General features: G+C 42.6%; 1 protein-coding gene across 7 annotated transcripts in view; it reads left to right on the forward strand.

The window, feature by feature from the left end:
• The first annotated feature begins 2137 nt into the window (after positions 1 to 2137).
• The window catches only part of CNKSR2 (connector enhancer of kinase suppressor of Ras 2), a 212526-nt gene continuing 200039 nt past the window's right edge, over positions 2138 to 14624 (forward strand). For 2 of the 7 annotated variants that reach the window (XM_061364565.1, XM_061364567.1), the window contains exon 1: positions 2138 to 2683. In XM_061364565.1, the coding sequence (XP_061220549.1) occupies positions 2620 to 2683 (64 nt within the window). In that variant the 5' untranslated portion in view covers positions 2138 to 2619. The remainder of the gene's footprint in view (positions 2684 to 14624) is intronic. The other 5 variants (XM_061364563.1, XM_061364566.1, XM_061364564.1 and 2 more) reach the window with 4 other exon arrangements.

Genomic DNA, 14624 nt, shown 5'->3' on the forward strand with positions numbered 1-14624 from the left:
TGCTGTAATAGGTCATCAAGTTAAATACCATGGCTGGATAATTTTATCATCACTCATACTGAGCCAAATCCTCCCCACCATAGCCAAGCCAACACCCTTTAGTGAGACTGAAACAAGAACTAAGTAAAAAGTGGGATTTACCCTGGTGTTTATGAGATGGTTACTCCCTATGAGAAGAACAATCAGGGTAATTAGATCCCATCTCAAAACATCATCTGTTTACTGAAGCAAGAATGTAAGCTCCCTTTTGCCATTCCATAATTTGCTAGAACCACTATAAAGGGGATTTAAAAGTAATAGCAATTGACTACTGGGTCACAGATGCTTTACTGACAAACTCACTTCAGCTACAGATCACCCTGGCAAGCTATAGGGATGACAGTGTATGCCATAAATAGGAACTATAGGACTTCAGACATACACACTGAGAGCTTACTTATCCTCTCCTCACCCATGAAGAACTCTTCAGCACAGTGAGAATTACACAATGGTGTTATAAATTATGTGCCAGGTTTCAGTTTGATCTTGGGTATATACTTCTAAACCTTTCAAACTACTGGTTTCTAATTAAAATTGTGACACGCTCTTTCAATAACAATAACCCAGTATATAAGGGTTCTGCATACCTTTCAAACCTTTTGTAGGAAAAAAAGTCAGCCTTAATTTGCAAGTGAGGTTTATTGTTTCAGTCTCTTCGGGTAATGCAACCTCTTTAGAAGCAGACTGCGTTGTAGTCAGTGTTCTGGCAGGAGTGTGACACAGGAGTTAGTGTGCAAGCCCCAGTTTTCAGGAAAAATAAGTTTCTTCTCAAGGATAAATACAACCCTTAAAAGCAAAGTCTAACTAATGCTGCTAGGGAGGCTCCTCCTAGGTCTCCAAGGAGAAGTGTTACCAACCCTGTGAGTGCCCTGCCTGCCCTCGTCCCTGCTGGTACTTCAGCCCCATGTACCAAAACGGGAGAGCTTCTGTCGCTGCCCATACCACACAAAGGAATTCCTTCGCTGTTACACTTTGGGGTTGAGGGAATCCTCTTTTTTCCTCACGTACAGATATTAAATGTCAGCGTCAGCAGCTGGCATTCAGCAGCCGACAGCGTCAGAGGGAACATCTTGATGGCCGTCTCCTCAGCCTTGGCAGAAGAAGCAGGGTGAATGCAAATGCAGGCAAAGCTGTGCACTAGCCAACTCCCTAGAAGGAAAACACCCTTCAGCGGTATTTATCCTCCGCCCGAAGCTCGGGGAGGGGGCCGCTGCCTCCTCAGAGCTGAAGCTGCTAGGTTGGGTGCTTGAAAAGCACCCACAGCCATACTAGGAGGGATCGCCCTGCGTTTGGGAGGGACTCCTACAAGCAGATATTCTGGCTCAGGATCTGTGGGAATTGCTCCCTCGGGGTAGCCTGCAGCATGATGCAGCCTGGAGGGGCACACAACGGGATGAACAGCTCCAGCAATGACGGTCCGCTGCGGAGACGGTGGATTTACGCACCCGCAGCCACCACACCGTAGTGGTGCAGCTCGGCGGATACCCAGGGCAAAAGAGCTAGCCCGCTGCGGTGCCCTCTCTGTGCTGAGGCTGACCAGTGCCCACCCCGATTCCGCTGGGCAGTCTCACTCCAGCTGCCCCATTACTGCGTCCCGGGGTGAGGCAGGCCAACCAGGTGCAGATCACCTCGTCTCCCTCTCCTCAGTCGCCGGCCAAAGGCCGGTACCCCGTCTGTGCTACCCCCCGGCATGGCCCCACGGAGGCGTTCAACGGCACTGTCCGTCACATCACATCACATCATAGCCGTTTTTCAGTCGGGCTTTACTCAAAAGAATTAAAATAAATAAATAGATAAATAAATAACTTTTCCCGCTCACGCACCAATGCGTTTTTGAAGGGAAGAAAAAGCCCCTAAAGCAACCAACAAAGCCCAAACCCCGAACTCGGCTTGGTGCCGCTGCTAGCGCTGCCCGCAGGCATCCCCGATGTCCCTGCATCGGCGGGAGCAGGTGCTCGGAGTTGCCACAGCCCCGGTCAGGTCCCCCCCTCCATCCCCGGCGGCACCTTGCGAGTCATCCCTCCCTTCCCCCTCCCCCGCCCCGGGAGGCCGTCGGGTGTCGCTTCCCATTTCACTTGGAGGTATTTTCGGGTGGCAGGAGCCGCCTCGTCATTTCCGCCAGGAGAAAAAGACACCGGCGCGGCAGCCGCGGCCGCGGAGAGCTGTGGGAGTCGCCGGGCACGGCACAGCACAGCCGAGCCGAGAGGAGCCAACCCCTCGGCTCGCCGCCTGCCGGGATCCGACCTCTCGGCGTGGCCGGGTGCCGCCGCCGCTGGCCGCGGGTCCACGGGGGCGGGAGGCGTCAGAGCGTGCCACCGCCTCTTCCCCCTTCCTCCTCCTCCTCCCCCTCCCCGCCGAGCCGGCAACATGAACTGAAATCCCCAGAGAGGCACAGAGGCGGCGAGCGAGCAAGCGAGCGGAGCGGAGCGCAGCGGAGGCAAGCGAGGATTTAGCGGCTGTCTCCTCCTCCTGCTGCCGCCGCTGCCGGGGCTCCGGGCAGCGCGGTCCCGGCGCTCCGCACAGCCTCGCCCCTTGCGCGGAGAGCGGCGGCCGCCCGCTCCCCGCGCCCCCGAGCCCCCCATGGCCCTCATCATGGAGCCCGTCAGTAAGTGGTCACCGAGCCAAGTCGTCGACTGGATGAAAGGTGAGGAGCGGCGCCGGGGGTACCATCACTGCACCCCCCAAGCCCCATCCCCGCAGGTGCGGAGAGCTCCGCGGCTTTCCCCGCGCCGGGGTCCCGCCTCCCGGCTCTGCGGGCTCCCCCCGCGGTTCGGTTGCAGGGTGGAAAGGGAAGAGGAGGGCGAGGGGGGCCGGGGCTGGTCCGGGGCTCGGGACCGCGCTCCCGCTCCTTCCCCGGGTGCAGTGGGAGGGGGCGGCCTCTGACCCGCTGGAGCCCGTAAAACCATGGTGGGAATGATGAACGAACGGGAGTCAGGCTGTTCCCGAGGGATCCCAGGATGCTCCCTCGCGGGCGGCGGCCCCGTTGCGGCGATGGGGCTCCCCCCCATCTGCCAGCAGCGCGGGGATTCGAGGAGCGCGCACGGCTGCTCCCGGCAGATGAGCTGCGAAATGACTCGCGAAATAAAAGTTTAACCTAACGTGGAGCACTCGCCGTGTGGGGGGCACGGCTGCAACCAGAGGAGGGGTGGGAGGGAGGGGGGGGGCTCCGGAGGTGGCGGGGTCGGGGATTCGGTGCGCGCTCCGGGAGCGCCGGGGATACCCCCCTTCATCCTGTCCCATTCCCCCCCTCCTGCCCTCCGCTGCCGTGAAACCGCCTGGGGGTCGGAGGGTGCCCAGCCTTCGTCCGGGTCCGGAGCATCCACGCGTGGGGAAGGGGGTCGCCGTTCCCGTCCCCATCCCCAGGGGCGGTATTTAAAGAGCCGTGATTTATGTTAGGCTGGAAGAGTCCGCTGGGCTGCTGTGTGTTTGTGCTGCTGCTCTGCCCCTCCGCTCCCTCACCTGTCCTCTCCAAATAAAGTCTAATGAGAATAAAATTTGGACTTTCTGGAAATCTTTTCCTGTTACTCTGTGTACACTGACACGGTTTAACACTGCAATTTCAAAAGGTCTTTTTGTGGTTATTTATTTATTTATTTGTAATTACCTTTAAATTAGGCTGCAGCTGTGTTTTGAATAAATCACCATCTAGTATTATGTATCTTTTTATAAAGATAGAATGACCGGATGGGTACAACTTTTGAACAACTGCTACATTGTGGGAGTTCTTTGTAACATGCTGCATGCTACTAATGTGACAGTTTCATAATCCTTAAAATTTCAGGCATATAGCATATGTTTTCAGTTATTCAATCCTGGCATTTATAGCTGTCAAGTTATAATTATATTAAGCAACATAGTTTTGCTGTTTCTGAAGCATTCTTAATAATAATAGAATAATGTGGTACTTCATATACTAAGAAATTAGTAAATATTAATTAGAAACTTGAAGGAGCCACAGATGATCAGTATTAAAAGGAAATCTCTTCCAACTTCAGAATGTTTTATTACAGCTCTTTAGCTTTCAACATGTTTATTTCTGAAAAGAAACAGCATAAAGAAGAGTGCTTAGGAGTTTTTTCAAATCAGTGTCTGAGATACCTCCCCCATACTTTGGGAATGCAGAAAAAACCTGCAGATAGTGCATTTCTAAAACACTTGAAAAACGTAATGTATCAAATACTTTTCATTAGTGACAGGCGAAGTGCAGCGCACACTCTGCTTTTGTGTTGCATCAATATGAAATCAGTTATTTAAAAACAACAGGCTGACTAAATGATAACATTAACAGTTGTGAGGCTGGATAAAGGTTCATGGTTTAGAAACCCATGACCAACACACAGAGCTGTAAATCTGATTTTAAAAATAATTAAGAGAACTTTACAAGAAAAGCAGTTGTTGCAGTCATGCCTAGAGTTTGGATTGCAAAGCTTGCTTTTTAGTGTTTAACCTGTTTATTTTGTTGCAAATGCTCAACTGATTCTCTGGAGTACTTTAATTTTTACTGAGCAAACATGTATATGTTGCCTCAAGCTTTCATTTCTTCATTTTGTATCCTGAATTGCAGATGAAGCTTCATTTAGAGTGAGGTGGAGAGAGAGAGAGAGAGCACCTGCCTTTTACTAGCACTGTGTGAGGAAAACCACCTTGATAGGTACTGTAGTAGCCAAAATTGAGCCTGGAGATGAGTATGAGCAGCCACTGTGGCCAAGTCCAGTCCTGTCTGATGGATTGCACATTGCCCAGCTTGGAGGGAAGACAGGAGTGGGTAAGGGCAAGTGGTCTTTGCTGCAACAACTTCATTTTCCTCACTTATCAGTCGTAGTGTTGCAAACATTGTTATTGAAATCTAGGTGAAATAATGTTCTTCTGCTGCTTTAAACACATTGTCGCCAAGAAATTACATTTCTGAAAGTCTCAAAAATAGCTTATTTGTGGTTTAAGAGGTACCCAAGACAGTTCAATTAGTAAAGCAGGATGTGTCTTTGTCATGAGAACTTTGGGGTTAGTGCATTAGTGGTCTTTGCATTAGCAGCGGTCAAGTCTGATTTGCATAAATTACATTAAACTTCAAGATGCAAGAATATTTTGCTGACTTGCTGGGTTATTTTACAGAATTATCAATGTTGAACTCTTGTTTTAACATCTTCCTTGAAGCTAGTGCCCTGCTATGTAATATGCCTGCTTTACAGGGCAGCTCTGTAAAGAGCATTCTTCAAAATAGATTTCAATGTTCAAAGTGAAATCTTTTCTGAAAAAGAAAAATCCTACTGCTTAGCGTTGTTTACAGTTATCTGAAAGTAAGGGGAAATGAAACACTTTGGATTTTATTGCTCTCAGTGTTTTTTGTGATGGTCTTGCTGGTATGACCTAAACGTTTGCAATAAAAGGCCCCGTCTGGAACTCTTTATTTAGGCAAAAGAGCCATTACCTCAGTGTCATTATGTTCAGGGCAGTGATAAAGCATCGGGCCTAATATTAAAAGATGTGAAAAATGGAGACAGGGAAAGCTGTCCTACTTGAAAGTGTCAGATGAAAATGCCAGGCTCTGGGCTGGGTGGCTGGTTAGGAAGTGGGCTCAACACCGTGGGTATTCATGGAATAAATACAGTGTCTCCAGTATGTTTTCATTTTTTAATTCCTTGATGTACATGGTTGTTCTATGGATCCTTTAATAGCCTACGGACTCTCAGGCTGCTGAGATACGGAGTTGGACCTGGAACTGGTTATGCAATCAAGCGACTACCTAAATTTTGACCTGTGAAAATGTGTATTATAAGAAGCTGTGGACCGAAGTACCAGTTAAAATGTTGCAAACCTAAAGGACAAAATGAGCAGAGCCTGTGTCAGCACATGAATTTTTGGATGGTTCAAAATGAATCCACTGACAGAAGATTAATTGTCATGGAGCTGGAAAAAGAGCAGATGGATTAGCTCATCTCTCCCACAGGATGGCATATTGTATGTGGAGGAGAAAATGAATATTTAAATTGATTCAAACTGTGTAGTACTTTGCTTTTCATCTATTTAGTACTAATTTTAAAGGCCGTGCATGGAACAGTGAGCTGAAACTATGTCAATCACCTCCTCTGCCTCCCCTTTGGAGGACATGCGTGGATTGCACTGCTGCGTTGCAAGATGTCGATATGCTGCATAGGTGAGCACTGTTGGACGTCATGGCTTCCACTGACTCAGGAAGATAACTTGTCAGATGTGTTTTAGATTTCTAAGGTGCTGAGAAAACTCAAAGACATTCAATTACTTTCCAAACATCAGGATGTTTTTAACCGAGTCTTGTAATTTAACTTCTTTTGTCCGAGGTTATTTATAATGGCTGTAGTTTGATAAGGACTTGCTGCTTTTAACAGTATTCTAGTTTTAATTCAGGACCAATCTCTCAAGGGAAGAAGCTGTTCAAAAAGGCAATCCACCTGGAAAAATCAGGATTACTTTATCTAACAAAGCCTAAATATTTTTGTTTGTTGAGTGACAGCTTATAGAGCTTATAGTAAGCTCATACAGCTTAAGCTGTTGTAATGGTAGTCATACTCAAGAAGCTGACATCTGAGACATGGAGTTGCTCTAAGAGCTTCTAATGATGACAAGATTTTAACCTCTATAAAGTCTACTCTATAAGCATTTAGAAGGATGTAAATATTTAGAAGGACTGGGGAAAGAGGAGGAAAACATGAACGTGCTAGCAAAGAGAAATCAGAGTGCAAAAGTTCCCCATTTGGATGAGTGAATATTACATGCATTTCAGAACTGAGTTTCTGTCTGCTGTTCATGTAGAAGAGTTCATGGCCATTTTCAGTAGCATGTGTGTTTGCACGGAGTCATCATGGGCTGCTGACAGCTTGGTGTAATGGGAGTTACTTGTTATTCATCAAGGAAATGCAAGAGTTTGTGGGAGTGCTCTGAAAGAAAACTTAATGATGATTTAAAAAGAAAGAAAGAAGTTGGCATGGGGATCTTTTCACTCCTGTTCCTGCGTGTGCAGAACCCTGGGACTTGTGTGGCAGCACCTAGGTCCCACTGCAGTTCCTGAGCCATTAGGTACAAACAGGGAAGCTCATAAGCGATGGCACAAACCCTCTTACAGTGCCAGGACGTGGCAAATCGATTTAGGTCTTAGAAACAGTAAGGATGGCTCCTGTGTTCAGAGTCACTATCAGACCTACCTCATTTTTTTGCCTTGGCTTTCTCTGAAGAAGACTGTGTTATGTACGGAGTTTAGGAGAGAGCTTTTTCTGCAGTATAGGCTGAATTATAATGCTATACAGGCCTGTGAGCATCTACTTGATGGTAGGGAGGAGGTGTGCTTGCATGTAAGTACAGGCCTCATTTGGGCTTTCAGTTTTGTCCATATTTTTAGGTTTTATTTTTAATGGCTTATTGAGTTGGAGTTGCTTTCTTATGCTACTTCCCTTCATATTGCTTTTGGCAGGCCCCCTTAACAAATGTGACTGTTAGAAATAATATGGAAAAGGCTGAGCTGTCTCAGGAAGACAAAAGCTGGATATTTAGGATTATGAAAAATGCCTGGATTCTGAAACTTTCGTTCTTTGTGAAGCTTGTGTAGATGACTAATGAGCTGCAGAACAGTCATCAACTTGAAAAGTCATTGTTAAGTGCCATATGTGGAATAGATCAGGTGTATTACAGTTTGCCAGCGTTAGAATTCTTTTTTTCTTTCAAGAAAAGCATACTAAAATTCTGCAGTATCAGAGGGTGCATATAGTACTCCATTAGCTTTGAAGCAATGCTATTAAATGGAGGTATGACTTTTACTGTAATGTCTAGCAAAGGAAACTGGAAAAGCCACAGAAAAATAGGAAATAGTGCCATAGCTGGAGCTTAATTCCAATGAACTCACAAACTTTTTAATTTTTAGATGCTCAATTTGTAAGGAAGTAATAAGAATTTTGGTGAGACAAAAAGCTGGGGGTCTTTTTGGAGAGGGGAGCTTGTACAAAGATGGATAGTCAAGAGACAAACTGTGCTATTGCAAACTTTCAGGGACTCTGGCTTTAAAACTGTACTGAAAGCAACACTGGGAGATCTCTGTCTTAGGCATGTTTATTTTTACTGTGGATCTCTCGCTTTTTGCTTGCCCTTCTGACATTAGGCATTTTAGCAGTATCGATGACCGCTACATCAGTCACGGTGATGTGTTTTGGGGCATCTTAGTTTATGATTAGAAGACCTCTTCTACCATTGTTTATCAGCAGAAAAGGAAACTGCAATTGCAACTGGGATGTGCCAATGCCTAACAGCCTGGGTGTTGCCATAGCAAAGGCAATGTTACATAAGCAGCCACACTGCAAATAATTTATGCAGCCAAATTTTAAGCATAACATGAGAATTAATTTCTAAATTAATGATCTTTTCATGAGGGAGCTTTCCTAGATGAGGTGATCTCACTCGCTACCAAAATTAATGTGCTAGTTGTGAAGCAATTTTAACACTGCCCGTTTACACCTTTATTTTGTTTGAACATATTGTTCTGTTTCTGAAACATCTGTTAGTTTAAATATGGCCTCACAATATGTTTTCTCAAGTGGTTTTTTGCAGCAGTTCAGCAAAACTCTGTACTCTGATCTTATTCAGATTTATTTGCACACTGCAGTATTAAAGCAAGCAATTTACAAATGCCTTTTCTGGTTAATGGGTGTCAAGAATTTTGCAAGGCAGCAACAGAAACCAGATCACTTTTCTGATGAGAGCTTTGCAATATGTATACAAACGCATTTTTAGAATCTTTTCAAGTAATGGTCTTTTAGCTCTCTGACAATAATAAACCAAGCAGTTTTATCTCCAAAAACTGCAACTGGCAAATGGTCTAGCCTTTCTGTCTGATCCTCAGAAGTACAGATAACCATTTAATCTCAGTGAAGTTACTGTAGCATTTGATTGCACTTGATTTCTCAAAGTCAAATAGTAATATTTGTTACTGATTTCCATGAGAATAGGGAAAAGCTGTTTCCTGAGAAAATTCTCAGGTATAGGCTTGCATTCAGAGGTATGCAGTCAGGAGGAAGAGAAAGCTCATTCCTCAGGCTTCTATTCTATGCATATGCTGGTTTGTTTATTGGTTGTTTTTTGTTTGTTTGGGTTTTTTTTTCAAGAAGTTATCATTTCCTCATTAGATCATATACTACTCATATCCACAATCACCTGTAGCAAGCACTTAGCTTCAGCAGGATAACTTAGCTCTAAATTTCTAGATTCAAATAAAACAAAACTGTACTACCATCGTACTTAGTGCTTAATAATTTGCTTAATGAAAACTTTAAACCTTCAGTTTAGAAGGTGAATAGTTACCAAGACAAATGCTGTAAAATAAGGGTTCCAAAATATCTTACTAAAAAAATTCCAATTCTGGAAGGACTGTGTTGTGAAATTCTTAAATGTCACATTTTCTTCATGCTTTTCATCTAGCTTTTCAAATGCTTTTGCCTTTTCTAAAAAGGCAAAGTAGAGAGATGGAAATGAGTTGCATTTTTTCAGAAGAAGAATTTTAGGAGCCCAATATTAGGCCCATATTACGGGACCATAGATCAAAATGCAAAGGAAAGCAACTGCCATGTAAACGTGCTTGCAGCATGGTCAGGGAGTTTAATTTCTTTTTCTGGGATATTTGCTCTTAAATTTAAAATAGCTGACAGTCTAAGAGCAAGCATCTGCTGTTCCTCATAGTGGTCCTTTCCTGAAATTGAAGGGTTAAGGGCTGGAAGACACAGGTCTATTGGTCTGGTGTACCCAAGATTTGGAACACTACATGAGTATCCACTCATACACGTTTTGCCCTCACCATATTTTGGCATTAGGAGAAATCTGATAGGTGAAATGAATTTTTCCTGGAGGTTTCCAGTGCAGGCATTTTTCTTATGTAGAGGGAAATCAGCACCATCTATATCAAGTAATTTTAAAGCAAGGGAGGCTTGGAAATCTATGCCTTTTTGTTCTCCTTATCTGCCAAGTAATACTCTATTTGAGAAAAGAGCTGTGGATGGGTTCTTGTGGGATGCTTGGCATTTCCAGTTTATCCTTTAAGTAGAAATTTAAGGCACTTGGTACCTCAGATGAAGTGCCTAGAACAGTAATTTTAAAGTGTTTGGCCTTACATGATTAACATCTGCTACAGTGCCATATGGTGAGAATTTCCAAGTAAACTGTTAATTAATATATGAGCGTACAAGAGTAAGCTGTAATTAAACTATATTCAGCGGAAGTGTATTATGTTAATTTAGCAGGTACAAAGTACTATAGTTTAGTATTATACATTTTCTGTTGTGTGAAGAAGAGGGCAAAAAGATGATGAAAATTAATTGAGCCTTTAAATTAAAGGTTCAAGTAGCTATCTAAAATAAATGGTTTAAGACTTACATCAGCATCAACCATTCACTAATATAAATGGAACAGGGTTGTTATTTGGTAATGCTGAATTTTAATTTGTGAATGCTGTGGAGACTTCTCTGCTAGGATTTTACTGCTGCCAGCTGTGGATGGTCAGTGGATGTGCGGCTGAGTGGCGCAAGCATGTAAGCCATTTTCATCTAACTTCAGATATCGCTGATGGGTCCACGGCTGTGCTGCTTGGTCTAGCAACACAAGTGCAATGAAATCTTCCTGTGCTAAGGTTGTGCATGAGTCGGGGTAATGCTGGGACCTACTCCTTGTCTGTATTACATTTGGAAGGTTGAACATCCCTGTGGATACTGCAGAGCAGCTGGCTGGGTTACCTCTAAAGGGCTGTTGCCTCCTACAGAGGATGATTGTCGGCCTTACAGAAGTTTATATTATTACTGGTTTTGTTAAAGTATAGAATTTAGTTTTAGTTTGGCTAGATCCACTAACTGCCAATAGCTACAGCTATAAATTACATATTTTAAAATAGATTCTTCTTCCGTGGCCTCCCTCCCTTCTCTCTTTCCTTTCTGTCCTGATAATCTTCACCTCCGTAAGAAGGTGAAGAAAACCTTCCACTGCATAATAAGCCAGGTAAATAAATGCAGGTGGGACATGTCAGTGTTGTCTGAGTAATTCACTAGATTACATTCTTCCCTCTGAGTCGACATTGAAACCCTTCATGGGAATGACAAGAGAACTTAGTGTTTTTTAGTGAAATGTCAACCTGAAATCTTGACCAGATGCGATTCTGGAGGGATCTCTGGCGTTCTTCATAACAGTGGGAGACTTAACTATAGCACCCTGATTAAATTCCATGTTAATAATTAACATCTTTGTAACTGGATTCCCCTCGCTGGTATCTATTACTGACATGTGCCTGCCTTTCTTACTTTAATTGCTTTGTAGTTTTATTGGTTGCTTTCACACAGCTGGTATTTTGATTTGCAAGTTGCAGTGCCATTACAGTCCTTCTTTTTCTTTTCGTATTGTCAGGAAATAGTGGTGGAGGGACCTGTTGAATGCAAAATAGAAGTTGCTCTCTGGAGAAGTGATTCATGTTGTATACAGTTAGCTGTTATGAATCTACACTTGTCCTGCTTTGTGTGCACCTTGTAAACACCAAACAAGTATCAGTTTTCTTCTTCATTAGTCTGATTGAAGTGTGGCTGAAGTATGGGGTGAAGTATCCCAAAAGCACTTTCTTGAGTGTTCAACGTTGTTTGACTGGCTTGTTTGTTGTTGCTTTATTCTCATGGGTAGAACTGTGTGCCCTTTGTCTCTATTTCTCTTAAAAGATGAAGCATGTCTCTTTTTGGTGGGGTTTGTTTTGTCAGAGCTGATATGAAACAAAATAAAACAGAAAGTTAAAAAGAAAAAGAAATAATCTATTGCTGTGTTTTAATGTTTGTAGCCTGCTTTAGCTCGTGTAAAAAACTTTTTGTCAAGTGCTTGGTGATGAAGTAGTCATTACTGATTTTCAAAGAGGTGTTTATTGCCCTTTTGGTCTTCAAATATTTTCAAATGAAATTAACTATATGTTAGTTTAACCTAGAGTGTGGAGATTTATTGTGTCTTCAGTTTCTGTTTCTGTTTAGTCTTGAGTGTTGTGTCCCACAAGTCCTCTTGAGAGTACCTGCGATCAGTAATTTTGCTGTTGGGCTCTGGACTTCAAAATCATATGTCGTTTTTATTACTTTAGCCATTATTTCATTGTATGTTTTAAACCATATAGATCTTAACTATTTAATGCAGTCTGTGGTCAAAAGCCTATTTCTGGAGCCCTGGTAACTGAGTCAAAAAGTACAGCATAATGTGAATAAGTTGTCATGCTCTGCGTGTGGATTTGAGAGGGGGCCTGGAAGCATAAGCATTGCACTTCAGAGATTTCCATATAAGTGTCAATCTGAGCATTTGAAGGGAGGACAGTTTATCAGTAGAAAAATAAGAAAGTTATGTATCAGACGGACTCCCTGAGAGCAATTAAACTTAGTTTTTAAAAGGAATGGATATTTCATAGCTTCCAAAGAATTGGTTTAATTGCCTGCTGTAGCGAATTACATTACTGGCATAGCATTTGAATGCCTGCATGAGTTGGGATGAAAACTACCCCTTGCAACTATGGAGTGTGCAGAATAGTGAAATGGTGCACATGCAATCATGAAACTTCTCTATTCCTAAGATTAGCATGTTTTCTTGGTTTTGTTTTTGTTTGTTTGGTGTTTTTTTTTCCCTTACCCTTTTAATTGAAGGGTTGGGTGTTCTTAACTATTTGGGCTTGAATAAGACAGCTGGAGAGTTGTGGCAAAGCTAATGCAGGAGCGCTCACCGTCTCCCTGATGGAAGTATCAGTATTTGAAAATGGTCTTCCCAGTTTACTAACCCAAGGTCTTGGGAAAACAAAATGCAAGATAAAAAAGATCACTTTTCTATGAAAATATGCCCCATGAACTATTTGCGAGATGAATAAAAATTGAAATTTATTGCAGAAGGTTAAAGGTAATTTCACTTACTAGGAGTTTATAAATTTATTTTACAAGGTGCTCGCTTTTCTTGCTCTGTCTTGATCAGGGAAACTCTTTTCAGTTACTTATTTGGACATCATCTTGTTTCTCTCTTCCACTCTGTTGTTCCTCAGCTCACTATAAGCCACACTAAATTATTCAGTTGTGAACTGGAGGCGACTAATGCTAGTAAGGTATGAATGAGTAAACCTGAGCAGACTGGACAATTAATGAGTGCCTATGGATCTGTTATCAGCTCAGAGGGTCCCTGAGACCATTGCTTTCTGAAGCAGGGTGTTGCAGTGTGCTGGAAGTGGCTACCTGGGCGTCTGAATGCTGGTGACTGTGGGACGGGCTTGAGTCTGCTAGATGCCAGTGTCCTGAATGTTTTCCACATCTTCAGGTCTGTCCAAGTTCCTGTTTAGAGAATGGGTGCTCTGTGTAATAGAAAACTGAAAATACAGCTTTGATATGTAATGCATTCCTTCAAATAAAATTAGAACAACCCCCCCCAAACCTAACTGAAGATTCATTTTCTAGTTGAAAAGAAGGAAAAGTTGAATAAAATCTTTGCTGCCCAGTCCATTACATAAAAAGTAAAAAGGTTAAAGACTCTTACTTTAGAAAATGTTTGGTTTTCACTTGATAATATGTTTCAGGCTCTGGTGAGAATGGTGCTGTTTTCGATCCAAAGAAAAAATGAACATGTCTGTAACTCTCCCATTGCATATGTATGAAATTAATTCAACTAACAGGGAGAATTAAGTAATACCTGGGAATTGTAATATTGTCTTGTCATTTCATTAGATTTCCTCACTTTGTGTGTGGTCAGTAATATGGTCTACCTCTTACAAGGCAATTGACTTGTATTTATCCTAAGAATTAAAACTGTAAATCTTATGCTTGTACCCTCTTGTTTAGTGCTCTCAAATACTGTGAGGAATTTCCTGCAGAATACTGTTTTGATAAATCTTATTACATCAAAATTCACTTCAAGAAAGAATTAAATTGAGACTTCTGAAGCAAAAGATTGATGAGTGTCAAGATTTAGTTTCAATTCATGATAGAATTGATTCTAAAATTACAAATTTATCTAATTTTTCTCTTTTTTTTTAATTGAATCTTTGAAAGTGTTACGGCAGTTCACAAAGCTGGAGCTCAAAGTTTTTGAGTTCAAAGCATCTCAGTAACGTCAAATGTTATGACTGTACTCCCTAGAAAGAAAATGGCTTCCAGATTACAGTAATTTAAAAATGCGCAAACAAATAGAAATAGCTTTTTAGTGGGATCATTAGGTATTTAAATCTGAAGAGGCCATTTGTTTTTGTTTACTGCTCATTATTTTAAGATTTTTCTGTCACTGTGGAACAACACAAAATGATAAATTATAAATGATTTAATGGTAAAAATCAGCCATCAGTGTTGAGAAAAAGAAATCCGTGTAGAGTTCCTTTAGAAGAACACGCTTGTCTTGCATGTAATCAAGCACCCTAAGAAGAATTGACTTGAATGGACTTTTGATAGGTTCTTAAATGTGCTCCCTTGAAAAGTTATTATCTTATGACAGATGGGGAGTAAACTAGCTAGGAGTTCAGAGAGGTCAGATAAGGCCATCTATAAAGAGTTGTCTGCTTGGTTTTTTTGCTTACCACTTTTTTTCCCCCTTCCCTTAAT

This window comes from Neopsephotus bourkii, unplaced genomic scaffold (assembly GCF_033783945.1).
Source record: "Neopsephotus bourkii isolate Nb327-2 ecotype Australia unplaced genomic scaffold, CSIRO-AGI_Nbou_v1 NB_1234, whole genome shotgun sequence".
NCBI lineage: Eukaryota > Metazoa > Chordata > Aves > Psittaciformes > Psittacidae > Neopsephotus > Neopsephotus bourkii.